The sequence below is a fragment of the Pithys albifrons genome, chromosome 6 (assembly GCF_047495875.1).
Source record: "Pithys albifrons albifrons isolate INPA30051 chromosome 6, PitAlb_v1, whole genome shotgun sequence".
Classification (NCBI taxonomy): Eukaryota; Metazoa; Chordata; class Aves; order Passeriformes; family Thamnophilidae; genus Pithys; species Pithys albifrons.
The window spans coordinates 61,191,825-61,210,951 of record NC_092463.1 but is presented as its reverse complement, the minus strand read 5'-3'; the positions used below and the strand labels follow the sequence as shown (position 1 = coordinate 61,210,951).

Genomic DNA, 19,127 nt, shown 5'->3' with positions numbered 1-19,127 from the left:
CCTCCCTGAGCTCTGGAACTCAACTAGTTTTTTTACTGAGCCAGTTTCAGGTGTCAGAAAGCAGGTAACATCTCATTATCCCCTGAAAAAAAAATAGTTTCCAGCCAGCTTGGCTCATGGAATGAAACAAATGGACATTTGATATAAGTCCTTATTATTCTTCTTGCATCCAGCTAATGCTGCTTCTGTGCAGAGCATTTGGGGATTTGCACAGAATTTGCCTGGTCAACAAGCTTGCAACCTCTGGTATTCCATTCTGGACTGATCAATGCAGTGTTTCTCAGTTATCCCTTTTCTTTGAGGAGCAGAAGATGATATGACTGTGTTTTAGCTCTGTGAAACTGTATTTTAGCTTTGTGAAAGCAGTATTTGATGATTCAGAGAAAACATGCCTAAGATAGATTTGAATCTGTTGTAGTTGCCTCTGGGCTTTATTGAAGGGTCAGTGAGCACAAGAAGTTTATAAATTTATAGTTGCATATGTCCAATCTAGGATGCTGTACTTAATGTTGGTTTTCTGGAGCTAAGAAAATATATGGTTTAGATATAAAATTATCCCCATGCTTAATATTCCATTTTATGTATTTTTTGTGCTGTCTTTTTTTACAGACTGTTTGGTGGCAAGCCTGGTAAACAAGTTCCCATCACAACAGCGGAAAATATGAAGAACTCGGTCGTCATCTCCAACCCCCACGCTACCATGACCCAGCAGGGTAACCTTGACTCCCCCTCTGGCAGTGGGGTGCTGAGCAGTGGGGGCAGCAGTCCTCTCTATGGTAAAAACACAGATCTCAACCAGTCTCCACTGGCTTCTAGTCCCAGTTCAGCACATTCAGCTCCTTCCAACAGTCTGACGTGGGGTACCAATGCCAGTAGCTCTTCTGCCGTCAGCAAGGATGGCATTGGATACCAGTCTGTCAGCAGCCTTCACACCAGCTGTGAATCCATTGACATCTCTCTGAGCAGTGGAGGGGGCCTGAGCCATAACTCCTCCACTGGCCTGATACCAACCTCTAAAGATGATTCTCTGACGCCCTTTGTCCGAACCAACAGTGTTAAGACTACGCTGTCTGAAAGGTTAGTGGTTTTTTCTCTTATTTCCCTATATGTGTCTCAAATGGGAATGAAGCCCTGGCAGCAGTAGCTCCAGATACAAATCAAGTAATGCTTCTTACAAGATAGTGCAGAATGGTACTACTAGAATACACAGAGAAGCCATTCCAGGCAAGGAGTCCAGCTCAGAGCAAGAGGTGAGCTTTTAAATTTGCTGTGGTAGCCAGTGTTGACAGCTTGTTTTGGCTACCATGTGATACCAGGTATTTGAATTTTGCATCTTACGTTATCCTTTCAAAGATCTCCTGTTAATTGATCTGATCCTGAAACATTCAAAGAAAACTATTGTTATTATCATTTTGATTTTGAAAGTGAACTGTTTCCAGTTAAACTTCTTGTTTATAGCATTTGATGGGGTTCTAAACTGAATGTGATGCTGAAAAGAGAAGTCCTCATTTCGTTAGTCATTTGATCCCTTCTCAGCCTCTCCTTGTTGTCCTGTCCCATCTCCAGCTGCTCCCTACAGTGTTTCCGTACATGCATTCCTGTGGATGGTCAATAAATCCAATTGGAAGCTGGATCCAAGTGAAAACTGATCCCCTGAATTATAGTTCACACAGCTCAGTTCCCCCACTCCATACACAGTGGGATCCATCGGTACCTGTGTGGACACAGAGTAGGAGCTGGGAAGGGGCTGAGCAGGGAGGAGGGACCAGGGCTGTATTTTCAGCATCAGAGCTGTATTGGTGGCTCACTGGGCTGACATCAGGGTAAACTGGGCACTGCATGGTCTCTGAGGCACCTCTCGTAGGAGGCAGTACCCTTGCAAGCATTGGAAATCAGCTACATCCCCATGTGTAACTATGAATTCAGGTGGCAAAACTGCATCTCAGTGGAGGAAACGACACCTGACTGTAATATTCTGACAGTTTGCGTTTCTGTTTGTGTTTTATTATTATAACTCCTTTCTGTTCTCTCATCTTTTCATTCTAATATTCTTTCTCTTGTTTTCTGTCTTGTTGGACTGGTTCTTCTAGCCCTCTTTCTTCCCCTGCTGCTAGCCCCAAATTCTGCCGAAATACTTTGCCCAGGAAACAGGACAGGTAATGCTGTCTCAGCACAGGAGTACGCTCAAGGCTGTAGGTTTTGTTGCCCATCTCAGTGAAGCAAATTGTTTTGTGCCAGACTGTGCTCAGTGGAGTGCTCTGCTGTGTTCATCATTCAGCTGTGACCTGACACAAAGACATGCCAGTGAGAGTCTCCTTAAACACCCAAATCAGTGTGGAGAGCAGCACACGGCAGAGTCAGTGTGTTTTTGGTGTTGCTTTCGTTTCTGGGAACATCTTTTGGATGGAGGGGGTATTTCCACACCCCCCACCTTCATTTCTTTGCCAAAGGCAATTGGAAAATCATGCCCCTTTTTCCTTTCCTGTGAAACTCTCACTAGCATTTCAGCATTCCTCTGGCATGCTGCTTTCCCTGCTGCCTTTCTGGCCTGTCCTTTCTGTCGTGAAGTCCCCGTGTCATTCAGTGTTTTCAGTCTCTTATTGCAGTTTGGCTCATGGGTGTTTTCCAGGGACATGGGTACACTCATCCTTGTACACATGAGTGCTGGAGTAAGGAAAAGATGACATAAGTCTAAACATTCTAGCTCGCTTTTGCTCACTGATGTAATTTTTATCAGTCCCATACTGTAATCTAGCCATAAGGGTTGTCATTTAATTAATTTACTTAAGCATGTGGATATTTTTTTTCTAAGAAAAAATTAACAGAGTGTGCTCAGTAACGAGTTCATCAGTTGTAAAAACATGAACTGAAGTAGTTGAGTTTTGGGTGACTAATAGGTCCATTTTACTTTGGTAATGGAATTTAAGCTAAGATTTGAAGTCTGGGCTCAGTGCTGCTGTGACAGTAATTAGCTGCATTCCCTAAGTGGTGTCTGCTGAAAGAAATGATGGGAAGGTGGTTTGGACTTGGAAGATTCTCATCAGTTTTTACCATTAGCCTGCTGAAAAGCCCCTTTTCGAACACTCATTTGACATTTAAAGAGCCATTTTTGTTCATTGTGGCCAGGAGAAACAGGGAAATGAGGTTGTGAAGAGATGTGGTTCATTGGCATGGTCCCAGCTGCATGTTTGTGCAAACCCCTCCTGGGTAAGGAGGTCTGTGCATGTTCCTGTAGGGAGGCCCCAGCACCTTTTCCTCTGAAAAGGGATGCACATATTTGTACGTCCTTTGTCCTGATCTTACTCCTTCCCTTTTGTTCTTCTCTGAAGTTCTTTTCTTTTAACTTTTCTGCAGCGACCCACATCTTGATAGGAACACTTTGCCTAAGAAGGGACTCAGGTATTGGTGTTTCCACATGGTTTAACAGCTTTTGTGGTGGTTTTGGAGTTTGCTTTGTGTTTCTGTTGTGGCTGGTGGTGATGATCGCAGTTTGCAAGAGGTGGCAACAATTCCTTCCCTCCTTCCCTCCTTCCCTCCTTCCCTCCTTCCCTCCTTCCCTCCTTCCCTCCTTCCCTCCTTCCCTCCTTCCCTCCCTCCCTCCTTCCCTCCCTCCCTCCCTCCCTCCCTCCCTCCCTCCCTCCCTCCCTCCCTCCCTCCCTCCCTCCCTCCCTCCCTCCCTCCCTCCCTCCCTCCCTCCCTCCCTCCCTCCCTCCTTCCCTCCCTCCCTCCTTCCCTCCCTCCCTCCTTCCCTCCCTCCTTCCCTCCCTCCCTCCTTCCCTCCCTCCCTCCCTCCCTCCCTCCTTCCCTCCCTCCTTCCCTCCCTCCTTCCCTCCCTCCCTCCTTCCCTCCCTCCTTCCCTCCCTCCTTCCCTCCCTCCTTCCCTCCCTCCTTCCCTCCCTCCTTCCCTCCCTCCTTCCCTCCCTCCTTCCCTCCTTCCCTCCCTCCCTCCCTCCCTCCCTCCCTCCCTCCCTCCCTCCCTCCCTCCCTCCCTCCCTCCCTCCCTCCCTCCCTCCCTCCCTCCCTCCCTCCCTCCCTCCCTCCCTCCCTCCCTCCCTCCCTCCCTCCCTCCCTCCCTCCCTCCCTCCCTCCCTCCTTCCCTCCCTCCTTCCCTCCCTCCTTCCCTCCCTCCTTCCCTCCCTCCTTCCCTCCCTCCTTCCCTCCCTCCTTCCCTCCCTCCTTCCCTCCCTCCTTCCCTCCCTCCTTCCCTCCCTCCTTCCCTCCCTCCTTCCCTCCCTCCTTCCCTCCCTCCTTCCCTCCCTCCTTCCCTCCCTCCTTCCCTCCCTCCTTCCCTCCCTCCTTCCCTCCCTCCTTCCCTCCCTCCTTCCCTCCCTCCTTCCCTCCCTCCTTCCCTCCCTCCTTCCCTCCCTCCCCTTTCCTTTTTTTCTTTGCCTTCTTTCCCTCTTGCCTTCTTTCCTTTCTTCCTCCCTTCAAGAAGGCCATTGACAACTGTGCTTTTTCCATCTAGTGGCTTCTCTGCTTGAGCAAGATCTATGGCTTTTGCTGGCTGAATTGCTGAAAAGCATCTCAAACCATCCCTGGGCTTGACTTGAAAACAATCATTTTGCATTTTCTGTGGCTATTACATGCAATGACTTGAGATCTTTTTAACCCTTGGTGTTGATATACAAATAGAAAAGATTTACACAGTCATGCCAAACCTTTTAGGATGGATATATTAACTAAAAAAAATAAATTGTTTCAGGATACTTAAATATATAGGGCTTTAGAGATAACTTCTGCTCTTACAGAAATAAACAAAAAAGTCCTCAAACAAACTTTCAGCAATTGTCTTCTCATGTGTTTTGTATGTCTGTAAGGTGGTTATGTTTGTGACATGTAAAAAGTTTTTTCCATTGGTAAAAGCAGTTCTAGCCAGATAATGAACATTAGTTACATTAATTAAATGCTTTAAGTGTTATAGAATTTACAGAATTAGACAATTTAGGGAATTGCAGCTTCAGAATTGCTTAATGCAACTTTTGGGCTCACTGAGGTGATGCCTTGAAATTGCAGCTGAAATTTGCTCTGTGCTGTACACGACGTTCCTCACAGCAGCCTTGGCCCATGAAACAGAGGGCTAAAAACAACTTGTTTAAAATGTTTCTGTGGTTCTCCAGTATGTCTCTAATAAATAAAGACTCTTTTAAGACCAAAACATTTGAGTGCTGAAGAGGTAGGTATTAATGCTGAGAAAAAAATCCTTAGTGTTAAAGTAAAATGACTGGTTAAACCCCCTTTCTTAATAAACTGGTTTATGTGCAGAGCTTTAGAGATGCAGATAGTCAGGGACTGTTCCTGAGGAGTTGAAGCATAAGCAGAAGAATGAATGTATTTTTGAAAGCAGTTTGAGTTTTTTTTTTTAATTTTTGTAGTGTTCCCACTGATTTAAATTAGTCTTAATAAGTGATACCTTACAAAGGGTATTTAGTTGGAGGGAATCAAATTAATTAAATAGATAATATCAGCTAGCAATAGGCTCCAAGTGTTTAGTTTGTGGAAGGAGAGCTAGTAACTCATAAATATTTCTCCAAAACTGATGGCACAACCCAAGACAGACACTGAATTCCATCAGCAAAGTGTTTCCATGATGCTCCTGCTGTTGGTACCTGTTCCCTCTCACGTAGCTCACATACCACCTGGCCTAACATACCTATTTTTTCAGGCATATACACAATAAATCAATCAGATTTAAAGCCTTGCTTAGGCTGAAGCCAGAGGGTGTTTGGCCGTTGATGTTGGCATAGACAGTGTTTCTGCTGTTTTTTTTGCCTTCAGAAAGGCTAAATGTAGTCTCCTTTGGGATGATTTAATGCTGTTAGTTTTGAACTAATGGGATGCACCTCCACAGGCTTTTACATGAATGTCTCTGGAATATGAAATATTGGGTCACAGCTTGTTGAGAAGAATTCTGATAATGGCTTTGTTGACTTGCATTTGGTTATAATATCACAAAACTTCAGCTAAGCTTTGGATGTACCAAAATATTTAGTGATAGAATTTTGGCATAGCCTAAGCAAAGGTTTTCCAAGTTATGGTTTTATTTTTAAATCATACATGCATAATGCACCCTACGTTTTATTCTGCAGTGCTACACTGCACGACTTCCATCTGTAGCTTTGGCTCAGTCTAGTTTTGTTACTAATGGAGCCATAGGAAAGAAGTGTGTGGTTTGGTTTTTTCCTCAAGCAGAGGGGAAATGAATTAGGAACAGCTTAGAACAGCTTGGAGCAACTCCTTGAATCAGAATTCTATTGGGTTTATATAATTTTAATCCTTAAACTTCATATGAGGATTCTTCCATTTTTCTTTCTCTCCCTCCCTCCTCGAATCTTGTGACATTTCATGGTGTTTTTTATTATAAAAGACCACTAAACTAAATGAGAAAGTTCCCTGTGGAAAGCCTGTCCGTTTTTGCAGGTACACTCCATCCTCCCAGCTGCGCAGCCAAGAAGATGCCAAGGAGTGGCTGCGGTCCCACTCTGCAGGAGGGCTGCAGGACACTGCCGGCAATTCCCCATTTTCCTCTGGATCCAGCGTCACATCCCCCTCCGGAACAAGATTCAACTTCTCGCAGCTCGGTGAATAATTAGCTGTTTGAGCAGTCCCAGCAGTGCATTGTGTGCCTTACACAAGCTCATCTCCTTTCAGCACCTCCAGGTCCCACATTCAGCCCCAGGAAGTGCTTTCATTGAAAGGAGTGTGACTAATTGGCATTATTATCTCCTATGCCCAAAGGTGCCGTGCATGCAGTAACTTTGAAACTACTTCTCTGGCTGTAATCAAAGTCCTTAATATAAATTGTGAGTTATTCAGTGGAGCTGTGTGTTAAGTCACACACACTGGGACCTGACTTGTTCCTTACCTCTGTAGTAATAATGCTGTGAAATCCAAGCATATCACTTACTAGAGGTGCCTGTCTCATCAGTTTGCTGTTTTGTCTTTGAATGTATTTTTCAGGTGGCTTGTTGCAAAACTGCATGAAGCTCAATCTGAAACAATATATAAAAGTCAGGGGACTTTCAAGTCAGAAAAAATGCCATTCCTTCATAGAATTACATTGATAAACACGTTTTAAATGAAGGAAACAGCAAAAGTTGATTGACAGGATTCATGAAGCATTGCAGGTTTTAGTTGACCCTCTCAGTAGTTGAAATAACCTAATTTAAAGTATTAGTGGTGCTCATCTCTGGTGGGCTGATTAAATATGACTCAATTGCCTTTGCAATGTCTTTAGGTATATAAATCAGTTCTAACAGTACATATTTTGTCTCTAAGTGACATTTGCAAAGTACTATGTGGAACAGGCATTCTCTGTTTCTTTATGCCTTTCAGAAGCTCCTCCATAATAATTAATATTATTATTTACAATAAATGCATTGTTTAAGATAACTTATATATAATGACTAATTTATGTATAGTAATTACATGTGAAATAGTTAAGCTTATACTTATGAACTTGTCTGCATTTGCAGCAGCTTGCACAGTCACTTATTTCTAGTGTAGTTTGGAGTTGCAGTAGTGACGTTTTTAGAGCCTTTCTTTGAGCATGCTGGAAAGAAATGCATTAAATTAACAGCTTTAAACATACTGACACTTACCAAAATGTCAGCTGAATATATACACAGTGTAATTACATTGCCAACAGCTAACAAACTGTCAGGAAGGTTCATGAAAGTCAAAGAAAATAACAAAAAACTGTTGTCACTGGCCCAGAAAGTTAACTTTTTATGCAGAGCGTTGGAGATTATTTTTATTAATTAGCTCCAAAAGTTACTTGGCCACAAACAGCAATTAACACCAGGGTAAAAAAAAAAGTTTTTCTATGTTCTTCAGAAGAGAGCTTGGAGATATTGGAGTCAAGAGGGGTCTTTGCATTTAATTTAAGAGCAAACGTTGATATGAAGGTTGATCACCTGTAAACTGAATTCTTTCTTCTACAATAGCCTCTATCAGTTGATGGTATAAATAGAAACAGGCAAGGACAGCACACCAAGAGGAACCTGCCAGCTGAACAGTGATTTTGGTGTTCTCTTTTCCCCCACGAGTCAATTAATTCTTAGTAAATAACAGGTATAATGTTAGCACAAAGTTCTTTAAAAAACTGTGAAACTGGAGTAGTCATTTTATGCCCTAAACACTGGTTGGGAGAGTATTGGCTTTTAAGGCAAAATTAATATTTTAAAATTCTTAGGCCCTCATAGTGGAAAGAACCAATTCTTAGATAAAAATCTATTGGGAAACTAAAGCTCTTTACATTTGTGAGTTAAATGCATAGAAAAATGTCATTTTCTGAAGACTGGAAGGCTTTGAAGAACACGAGTCATGTTTTATATAGACAAAAACAGAGTTTTTGAGGAATGATATTTCCAAATTAAATGAGGGTTAATTAGTCCGTTCCTGTGAGGTGTTAGTGAGTTGACTGAGCTTGTTTGTAGAAGCACAGACATATCACCCTGTGTTTAAAATGACCCCTGAGTTTTCATATTCACTAGCTTGATTTGCATACCTCTTCCTTTGGGGTATTAGCTTCTATGCTGCTACTTTTCACAGAATCACAGACTATTCTGAGTTGGAAGGGACTCACAAGGATCATTGAGTCCAACTCTTAAGTCAGTGGCCCACACAGGGGATTGAACCCATGACCTTGGCATTATTACAACCATGTTTTAACCAACTGAGCTAATCTTACTTGAATTCATTGAATTTCTCAACAAAGTCTGGAGAGAACATTAGAAATTTGCGTCCTAAAGTAGGGGTGGGTGGGGGGGAAAGTTTGTTCTTGCTGCCCCAAAACCATGCATGGAAATGTGGTTCCCCAAGCAGAGCAGTGTTTGGTGTTGCCTTGCAGCGAGCCCCACGGTGGCAGCGGCGGCGCAGCTGAGCCTGTCCAACCCCGGCATGCTGCGCACCCACAGCCTGTCCAACGCCGACGCGCCCTACGAGCCCTACGGCGACACGCGGCTCCGCAACAGCTCCGTGTCCCTGGACGACAAGAGCAGGACCATGAGCCGCTCAGGATCCTTCCGTGACGGCTTCGAGGAGGGTCAGTAAGGGTGTGCTGGGGCTGGAAGGAATTGGTGTTTGTGCATAAACCAGGTGGAAGTTTAATGTGGGTAGATGGCTCTGAGGTTGTGGTGGCCAAAAAGGAGAGGGCACAGATTGCAGGTGTCACACATGAGATATTTTATTATATCACTCCATGAAGAAAGAAAAAAATAATAGAAACAGACAAGCAAGAAAGAAAGATACAAGAATACAAGAAAATATCCTAACTACAAGTTACACAATATATATTGTAAACTCCCACCTATACCCAAGTACCATAGGTTGTGTTGCAGTGTCTATAAGCTTTATTACAGCTTCTAATTGGATGGTACTTTCTGCCCAGATGTTCTTAGTTGTTTGAAAAATTTATCTCTTCAACATTCTTTTTCTCATGCCTACTTTTCTCAAAACCTTCTTATCTCATTGTGGCTTTGTTAGCCTGCTGGTTTTTCTCACAGGACTAATTAAGTTTCAGTGTTCTCATCTCTGTACCGAAAGGTACGAGCTACAAGGCCTAGCCTGCAGCTTCAAAACCCTTCCTAACTCAAACCCCCTTCATTATCCTCACAGTTTAACATTTTTTGCTTCACCGTAAGGGGTCATTTCAAAGCACAGACCTCTCAGTCTTAGACAGAACTCTGATCCTAGTCATCATTGTTCTGATCGTAGAATCATGGACTATCCAGAGTTGGAAGAGACCCACAGGGATCATCCAGTCCAGCTCCTGGCCCTGCACAGGACAGCCCCAGGAATTCCCACCCGGCCCCTGAGGGTGTTGTCCAAACACTCCTGGAGTGCTGGCAGCCTTGGTGCTGTGCCCACTGCCATGGGAATCCGTTCAGTGCCCACCACCCTCTGGGGAAAGAGCCTTTTCCTGAGATCCAACCTCACTCTCCTCTGACACAACGTCAGGCCATTCCCTCATGTCCTGTCACTGGTCACCAGAGAGAATGATGATGTCCATTCATAGACTGTTCTGGCCAGACACAGGAAATAAGTGTTCTACCTAGACCATGCCTATTCAAGAAATTGTTTGAACAATCCTGTGCTTCATTTCTAGCAATGTCAAAATGGCAAGTTCATGCTTAGAGTCAGCACATCAGTTATTCTTCAATAGGGATATTTTCCTAAACTTGCATCCCCACACTTCTGGAGAGATATGATATGATGTGATATGATATGATGTGATATGATATGATATGATGTGATGTGATGTGATATGATGTGATGTGATATGATATGATATAAGTGGTATCAGTCAGGCTGTTTCTATCCCAGTAATTTTTCTAGTATTTAATCTGTACTCAAATTGTCTTTAGTTTTTATTTCTGCTGAATGTCCTGGTTTGGTGCAACACATCTTTCAAAGAAAAGGCCAGACTAGTTCTTAACACCTAGGCTTGTCTTTTTAATGCCTCATCATCTTTTCAAGGAGCTGATAAAAAGAGCCCATGTAAATAAAATAAGAAAAGGTAATTTAACAATAAATGAATGTTAGGTCACAAAAGCCTTTGCTGGCTCTTCTCTGCTGCTGAAGACCTGCACTTACTCAGCAGAATTAGTACCTGTTACTGATCCCCAAGAGCCAGACAGGCATGGGAGCCACACTTAATGCTTGTAGGGGCCACAAGGTGCCTCCCTGGAGGTAACTGGTTATTACATCAGATTTTTGCCATTGAAAGAAGTAGAAAATGCATATTGGATACAGCTCTGGAAAGATGAATTAATTATTTTATTACTGAATTTAGTCAATCTAACTTCATCACTTTTAATTGTATTTTAGAGGTCCATGGCTGATGATCTTGATTAGGGGTTGAATATTATTAGAATAACACTGTAGAGCTAAAAACTGGGTCATTGAGGGAATGAACCTCTGTTTGCTCTCAGAAAGCTGGATGATCATGACCAGTCAAAGATTACCAAGTGCAGTCAGTCCGTTGAATTCCATACTGTGAGAAACAGTTGTGCTATTACTAAATTGTTGCTTATTATATTCCATGAAAGAATTTACATCACACCATCTGTGTTGTACTTGGATGATTTACTGGAAGAGCTCCTACAGCAAAACTTACTATGCTTTTATTGAAAACATCCTCCAAAAAAGTGTAACCTTAGCTGCTGAAGTGTCCTCAGGATTGCAGCAAATCCATTTTGACATGTTGGAGGTTAAACTTTCTCTTGTAATTCAGAAATGTTTGTCCAGGAGAGAGGCCAGTTTGGATGAGTATTTAATAAGCAGTGGATATTTGAAGATGAACCATTTTAAAAACAGAAAATGAAAAGAGTTACGTGACACGTTCTACTGAGTGCTTTTCATTCATTTAAAAAAAGCAATAAAAATGAAGTCCAAGAAAGATTGACTTAGTTATGGACTTGAAAGCAGTTGGAATATACCACTTTTGTATACAAGGAAGGAATTTGGCCCAGTAGTGGATGTGCTGAAGAGGTCCCTTTCTGATTTTCCCCATTTTTGGCACCTAAAAGCATAATAGTATTTTACCAGATGGGATGAATATTTACATGTGGTCTCTATATTTTGTCTTCATATGAAAGGTCTTCTCTCACTTCCCTGGCTGTACAGAGTGCAGGGTCACCTGCTTATTAGCTCCTGCTTATTTCTCAGATAATCACAAGTTTTGAGTGAGCAGGTGGTTCTGAATGTGACATAGATGTTGTGCTGTGGATCTCACTCACCTTCACCCTGAGGGAATAGATTAAAAAGTATTATAGGACTTAAATTTGTGGTTAATGAACAAATTGATTTTGTACAATCAGCCAGTGTCAGCGGAGCATAAATCCAGGTCTTGAATTAAGCTTACCAACCTGCTTCTTAATTATTTCTTAGCACAAAAGATTGCAAGACATTTGTTTCTCATTAACTTCAGCAGGACCAGGATTTATTCTTAAAAGCCTTTTTTTCTGTTGTCTCCATAGTGAGAAGTACAGTCCTGTTCTCTCACAGCATGGCATGTAGGTCAAAATGTTAGTCAGCCTTGCAGTACATAAAAAACTGTTTCAGGACTGTGGCAGTGTCAGTGGGAACAGCTTCCAAATATCCAGAACTTCAGGAGGGAAAAAACAGGGTGTAAAACTTGAATGGTCTCTTGGCTCTGCAGTTTCCCCATGGGAGCTGGGCTGCCTCTGGCTCCACCCTGGCACTTAGAGAAAAAAATCATTAAATTAATTGTCGTTGGGATATAAAATATTATTCCTTTTTGTGCCACTGACTACAACAGTTCTTCTTTCTGCTCTTTGGGCAGCTGATCATGGCTAGACCCTTTCTTTTCTGGTGGTACAAGCTTGCATATGCATTTATAGTGCTTTAAAATAATAGCTGCAAAACAATTCAGTTTGTAGGCTGCAATGCTGACTGCAGAAACCAGGGCTCTCACCAAGAGTAGAAGTGCCTTCAGGCTCCTAATCAAATAGCCTTCAAGTAGCCCAACTGCCCAAGCATATTAGCTCCCTAGCTGTCCTTGCAATGAGAAATCTGAAATTCTGTGCACATTCAAGTGGTGCACTTGAGTCCCCATCCCTGGAGGTGTTCGAAGGACGTGCAGATGTGGAACTTGTAGACATGGTTTAGTGGTGGCCTTGGCAGTGCTGGGTTAGTGCTTGGACTGGATGAGCTAAGAGTCTTTTCCAGCCTAAATGAGTCTATGATTCTATGTAATGGTGGTGTTTCACAAGGCAGGAGTATCATTCCCAGGGTTACATGTTCTTTCCCTTTTTTCGAGTCTTCTTTGCTCCTTTAAAATCCCAATGTGATCTTAATATTTCCAGTTGATGCTAACCCAAAAATGTGTGTGATCCAATCCATTATAAAGACTTCTGTTTCTTCTCTGGTATGGGGTTTTGGGTTTTTTTGTTTGCTTGGTTGAGTTTTTTGTTTGTTTGTGTTTTGGTTTTTTTGATACATCTCTATTAGTAAAAAATGCACAAAGGAAGAATATAGAGAGGCAGACCAGAAAATAATGTTATATTCCCTGTATGAGTCCATTTGTGGCCTTGTGCAATTTTGCCTCACTTTAGGCTTTCCATCTTGGAAAAGCCAGCCCTGAAGGTTAGAGCAGGTAAAGAGGAGTGAGAAGGAGATCTTAAGTGCAGAGCACTATGATGCAAATAAAGTTAAACCAGGAATCTTGGAAACTGCTTGGAAAATGATGGCTGAAGGCAGATGATAACCTGTGATTTGGTGCATTATAAACTGCTTGGTTATCCATTCCTTCTCATATCACAGGGGAGTGGAGACCTTCGAGGAACTTCTAGGGTGATTCAGCAGCAGGTCTGAAACAATGGCAAAGAATTACATTTTTAAACACAGGAGGAGGTTTTTGTTACAGACCCAAAGGGTCAGTGGGTTCAGAAGCGAGTTAATGGTAGAGAGGTCACAGCAATTAGGCAAAATAATGGTCTGGCTGCAGTTTGCAGCTCCGAAATTTCCATCTCTGCTGTTCCCAGAAGGTGCAAAGACGTAGCTGGGGAATAATCGCTGGGTATCTGCCTCTCCATTCCATTCTTTTCCATAAACAAGGCTGTGGTTGCAGCCAGGGCTGGAGCACAGGATTAGACAGAGCCTGGCTCTGACTCACACCGGTTATTTTGTGTTCTTGGTGCTGCACTGTCCTTACCACCTGACTAGGGAGATAATTTTAATTGAAAATGTGATGAACCAGAGAAAGCAAATGGGTGTGAGGGGTTTTGTCTTTCTTGTGGGCTTTTTGAATTGTCTTAAATTCCTTCTGAAGCCAGCTTAGACCTTGTTTACTTCTCTTTCCAGCATTGCCTTAGGATAGAATGTCAGTGGGAAAGCAGAACCCATTTATTATGACTGTAGAATTGCAGTAGGTAATTAGAGCAAAGTGGCAGCTTTTCCAAACCTTTTTTCTGGCTGGAAGGTTTAGATGTAGGAAAGAGTGATTTTACACTATTTCATATGATTCGTATGAAGTTATCTTGAATTTTGAGTAAGAGTTTCAGTTAAATGTATTTTGTTTCTAAAAATGAAAATAAGGAAAGGTAATTTTGCATGTTTCAGTAGCAGAAAGAATAGCTTCAGGTAGGGGTTTTTTAAAATAGTGTAATCAGAAAAGAAATGTTGCTCTTTATAAGTCCATCAGGGTGATGGTAACCTTGAGAATCACAGAATAGTTAAAGCTGGAAGAGACTCTGTAGATCATCTAGTCCATCACTGTACATGTATTTCTTTTACTGAAGGTATATTTAAATGCAAAAATTGCTTGAAACTAATTCTTTTCCAGGAAAAGTTTTGTAGCCATGTTTTCACTTTGTTAATTTTTCTAATGAGAGAACAAAGTTTGCCTTTTAAAGAAATGTCATTGCTATAAAGAAAGCTCAAAAAACCCTGCAGGGAAAAGTGAGGAATCTCTTCTGTATTTCAGTTGATTTCTTGTTGTTTTTTTGGTTTGTTTGGGGATTTTTTTGTTGTTGTTGTTTGTTTGTTATATTTCAGTAAGCCCTTTTGCAAGAATCTTCATATAAACTGTCGAGAGAAATATTTATTTCTGAACAAATCTTCATCCAACCTTTTTTTTTCAACTTTCTCGACCACACCTCATTTTCCCAAAAAACCCCAAGTATTAAAATTTTAAGCCAGCTTTCCTAAATCCAAGTTTGTGTTTTCTATCACCTGGCCATGCATTCTTCAAACTACGTTATTGGGGCAGTAACTTAATTAAGTTTATGATGGATGATGAAATTTGTGAAAGGATTTCTTCAGTAGGTTGGCAGGGGTTGATTTATGATGACTCCACTTTGTGGTGAGTGCATTTATGTTCATTGTGTTTATTTTCTTTCTTTCAGTGCATGGTTCTTCTCTCTCTTTGGTCTCCAGTACTTCATCTATTTATTCCACAGTGAGTATAGTTTATTTACTGATTGAGATTATTGAATTGACTGGTCTCATTGTGCTGATTTTGCCATTCAAGGAGGAGGAAATAAAGCACTTTTCATTTGACTGTGTTCTGAATGCTGGCTAGGAAAGAAATGTGTATATTCATAAAGATGCCTGTGGACATTTAGCAGGATCCTCATTAAACACAGACTTCAATGGCCTAAAAGCAGCCATGGATTTTTTGGGTCTGTATTTTATTCTGTGCTAAGTAGGTTTTGCTACAAAGCACCTCAGTAGATATGGAGAGATTTCAACTTCATTACTTAAAGCATCCCACATTTTTCTGAATGAAGTCATTCCATCCTTGTATGAATGATTTGCTACTGAAGAAGTCTGAGTCTGCTTTTTAATCCACAGATATTCGTAATTGTAGAGAGGCCATTTGTTCACTATGTCAGTAGTATTTTCTCCACAAATACGTATTCATTCAGGTTATCTGATGCTAAAAAAAGGCCTTCTGGAGTTTGAAGACACCGGACTGTTTATAAATGCACGTTGCATTTGCTTATTTTCTTTTAATAGTTTCACGAAAAGTTTTCTATTTGAACATGCACTACAAAAGGCCTTGTAATTTAAGGCTCTGCCTGTGCTGTACAGGAAGGTGAGGCTGCAGCGCCAGATTCTGCCTTGCCTGGCCCTTCCCTCCCTGCTGGGGTCTCACTGCAGTGACCCAGGGCCATGGGAGGTTCCAGCCCACACCAAACTGCACAGGAGGGATCAATTCCCAGGGGCTTCACTGCTGTTCATCTCCAAGAAGCCACTTAATGGTGGCTCTGTAATCCTGGCAGGCTGTGATCACACTTTTGGTGGTTCCTCAAGGCACAAACCTTCTAAAAACTGGGTAAGAATTCCTTCTGAAATAAGTGTTAATTGAACAGGATCTTCAGTTTCAAATTCTTGGGCAAGGATGATGCATCTTCACACTTACCATGGATCCACAGCTGGATTTGGAAGTGTGTGAGAAAGGAGTACGTGGAAGATCGTGCTCTTGGAAGATTAGCCCTGTCTATGAAGTCTGTCAAGTCTGGATAGTGTTGTTTAGCATTATTTTACATAAAAGTTTCACTGATAAGGAGCCACACATGTAACATGGCCTTATTAAGACCTCAGTAATAAATTGAAAATATCACTTTACTTTATTGACCTTGCCCCAAGCCAATACAGGTCAGGGATTGGAAGGACAGAAAACAGATCTTTTCGTCTGGGCTGCTGTTCACAACCATGGGAGCCACAAGGAGAGCTCAGAGGTTCTGGTTTCTCTGCTCACTGCCCAGGCACGAGTGGCTCCAGACAGTGTGGTTGGAGGGGTGCAGTTTTCCTCATGGCTGGAAATGGGCATGTTTGCTTAAGGACAGTGGAGTGTGTAACTTTTTACTGGATACTTCTCTTTAGCTGCTAACTTTGGTCAGAAACAAGCCACAGTAGCCACAGTTTTGCCTTGCAGACCACGACAGCCACTTGGCATCCTCTCAGAACCAGTTGTGTGTCCTCACTTTTCCACACCCACAGAGCACCCAAGTGGGAGAGATTTCTTTTTTTTTTTCCACATCACTTTGGAATGCAAAACTGTGATCTCTTTCCCATGGAGGGCTGAGTGCAAGATGAAGGGAATTGCCAGATCTCAGCCATGTCCTGTGGCAGTCCTGGCTCTTCAGAGCCTCGTGCAGCCCTTTATGCACAGAGCCAGGACTTCACCATTCTGGGAGTCAGGCTCAGAGGTGCCCTGGTTGGAAGGTGGAGCCCAGATTCCTTCCTGCAGGAGGAAGTACCACATCAGCAGCCTATTTTCCTTTTCTTTAAGAGTAAATAAATCAGGCCATTATCTTAGGTTGAATAGGGATGTGGGAATCCAAAATAATAAACTCACATTAGTGCTTGTGAAATGCAAAAAGAAATAATTGAAAATTTGCATAAATTTGTCAGGCTGGTTAGATTGTAATATCCTCATGTATTTCCTTTTTACTTTACAGCCTGAAGAGAAGTGCCAGTCAGAGGTAAGAGCACATCCTCCTTGACAAGCATAAATGTTTGGTTAAGACACTCTGCACTGTGTGTCTTGCTGCTTTATTTCTGCTGACTGTGATGCAGTAAAGTGCTCTCTTAAAACACCCAGATTCGCAAGCTACGGAGAGAGTTGGATGCATCCCAAGAGAAAGTGTCAGCTCTGACAACTCAGCTGACTGCCAATGTGAGTACAACTCTGAGAATAAACAGAAATGGCAAGTGCATTTAATGCACAGATTACCACCTGATGTTTTTAAGACACAAAAAGATTTTGTGTGTATAACAGTCAATTCACATCACTGATGTGTTTTAAAAAATACCTGCATGGAGGTGTGGGACCTTTCCAAAAAGAACATCCTTCATCCTACTAAATTATCTTATGCTTTTCTTTAAATACAGAATTAAAATGTAATTTTGGCTTTATATATATATATATATATGTAAGCTGTCTTTAGATCCTGAAGAAAATCATTGAAGGCAGGGTCTTTTTTATAAATAGTGTCTGGCTCTGATGTTTGGATGGGATGAGATACAGATAAAGATTATAATTGGTAGGAATAAAAATTGATAGAAACTTAGATTGAGATGCATTATATCTTTATGTTGCATAATGGTGTGGGTTAATGGCATGAGAGGTAGTAGTGGCATAATGGGCTGTGGGAACTAGTTTAAAGTTAAGCCTAAAGAGTGGACATACCTGGGTTTTAACCAGTCTAGACAATACTTCTGCTTGTTCCTTTGAGGAATTTGATGGAAGTAATTTAAGACACATGGAAAAAACTTATTTGGAAGCCAAGATGTGTTGAGGTAATGCTGTATGACCCTGAGCAAGTTTATTTGTGTGTTCTGTGCTGCAGTCAGCAGAAATCTGGAACACAGAGGCTTGCAAGGAAAATAAGCAATTCTAGAGTAAATAAGCTGCAGATGAACTTTCAGCAGATCAGATCATACTGACATCCTGGTTTGTGGAATGAATAAACATCAGAGCACGTGCTGCTGAGGAGGACATGCCTGCCCATCAGCTTTCTGAATAGATGGAATACAAAACTTGGGGAAGGAGAGAACAGGTTTCACACCTGTCACAAGGAGAGTTAAAGGGAAAATCCACCATTCTGTTCTCTGCAGGCATCACAGCTTGAACATGGAGTGGGAAAACCAAGCACACAGTTGATAGAGGAGCCAAATAAAAGGGTTTTGACTGCGTGAAACCACTTAGTCACTGTCCCAAGAGGAAAAGGAAACTATTTAAAAATCTTCCAAAGATTAAGTCTGCCTTTCAGATACAAAGAGGGTGGATAATGAGTTCATTTTCATCCAGAAGCATCTTCTCCATGTGAGAAAGCAGGACCAGATTCTCTTGCACACATTTTTACTCATGCTGTTAAATAACCCAACATTTGTCGTTCAGGCAAAGAGCTTGTCAGGTGGGCAGCCTCTGTGTCTCTGCCTTGTCTGGGTTGCATTTCCCTGCACAGTGTCCGAGGTCAGGAGGCTGGTGCTGCACACAGACCTGTCTCCCAGAGCAGTGAAGGGCACAGGTCTGGCCCAGCTGCTGCTCATTTGCCCAAGAATTGGTGTGTGGCTACCACTGCACTCTTTGGGGAAAATACTTTTAAACATGTGCTGCTGTACTTTTGTTTGCTTTGTGGTCATTTGGGGTTTTGTTGTGGGGATTACCCCCCCCCCCCCCCCCCCCCAAAAAAAAATAAAAGGTAGCATCCTTGATTATTTTGGGAACATTCCATTTTTGCTTCATTCCCTCTGCTAAAATTTTGTAGTGTTTTATTCATGCTCTTTAAATTTCTTACACTTGGACTTGCCCCTAATTTGTCCATAAATTGGCAACAATCTACAGAGATGTTGCTATAACTGTCCCAGTAATACATTTCAGTCTCTAAGCCACTTGTTTGCAGAGGGTAGTTCAGATGCTGCTTTAGGGACATTTTCTTTACACAATTCCTTTAATAAGAAGCTTTTAACTTGGGCGATTCAAATTAGTCTCTTTAATTTATTCATTTTCCTTCTGAATTTCCCTGCATAGACACTTGGAGCTTTTGTTGCTTCTTGAACCATCAAGGGCAAGAATTTGAAAACATTTTGCTCTGACTAGAAAGTGCAGATACTTTTTTTCCATAGATCACTGAACATTTCGAGATAGGGATGAT

General features: G+C 42.0%; 1 protein-coding gene across 4 annotated transcripts in view; it reads left to right on the top strand.

The window, feature by feature from the left end:
* NAV2 (neuron navigator 2) overlaps positions 1-19,127 on the top strand; it is a 390,109-nt gene that overhangs the window by 344,524 nt on the left and 26,458 nt on the right. For all 4 annotated transcript variants that reach the window (XM_071559142.1, XM_071559141.1, XM_071559140.1 and 1 more), the window contains 8 exons: positions 610-1,077; positions 2,091-2,156; positions 3,355-3,399; positions 6,418-6,578; positions 8,849-9,043; positions 14,868-14,920; positions 16,929-16,952; positions 17,072-17,146. In XM_071559142.1, the coding sequence (XP_071415243.1) occupies positions 610-1,077; positions 2,091-2,156; positions 3,355-3,399; positions 6,418-6,578; positions 8,849-9,043; positions 14,868-14,920; positions 16,929-16,952; positions 17,072-17,146 (1,087 nt within the window). The remainder of the gene's footprint in view (positions 1-609; positions 1,078-2,090; positions 2,157-3,354; positions 3,400-6,417; positions 6,579-8,848; positions 9,044-14,867; positions 14,921-16,928; positions 16,953-17,071; positions 17,147-19,127) is intronic.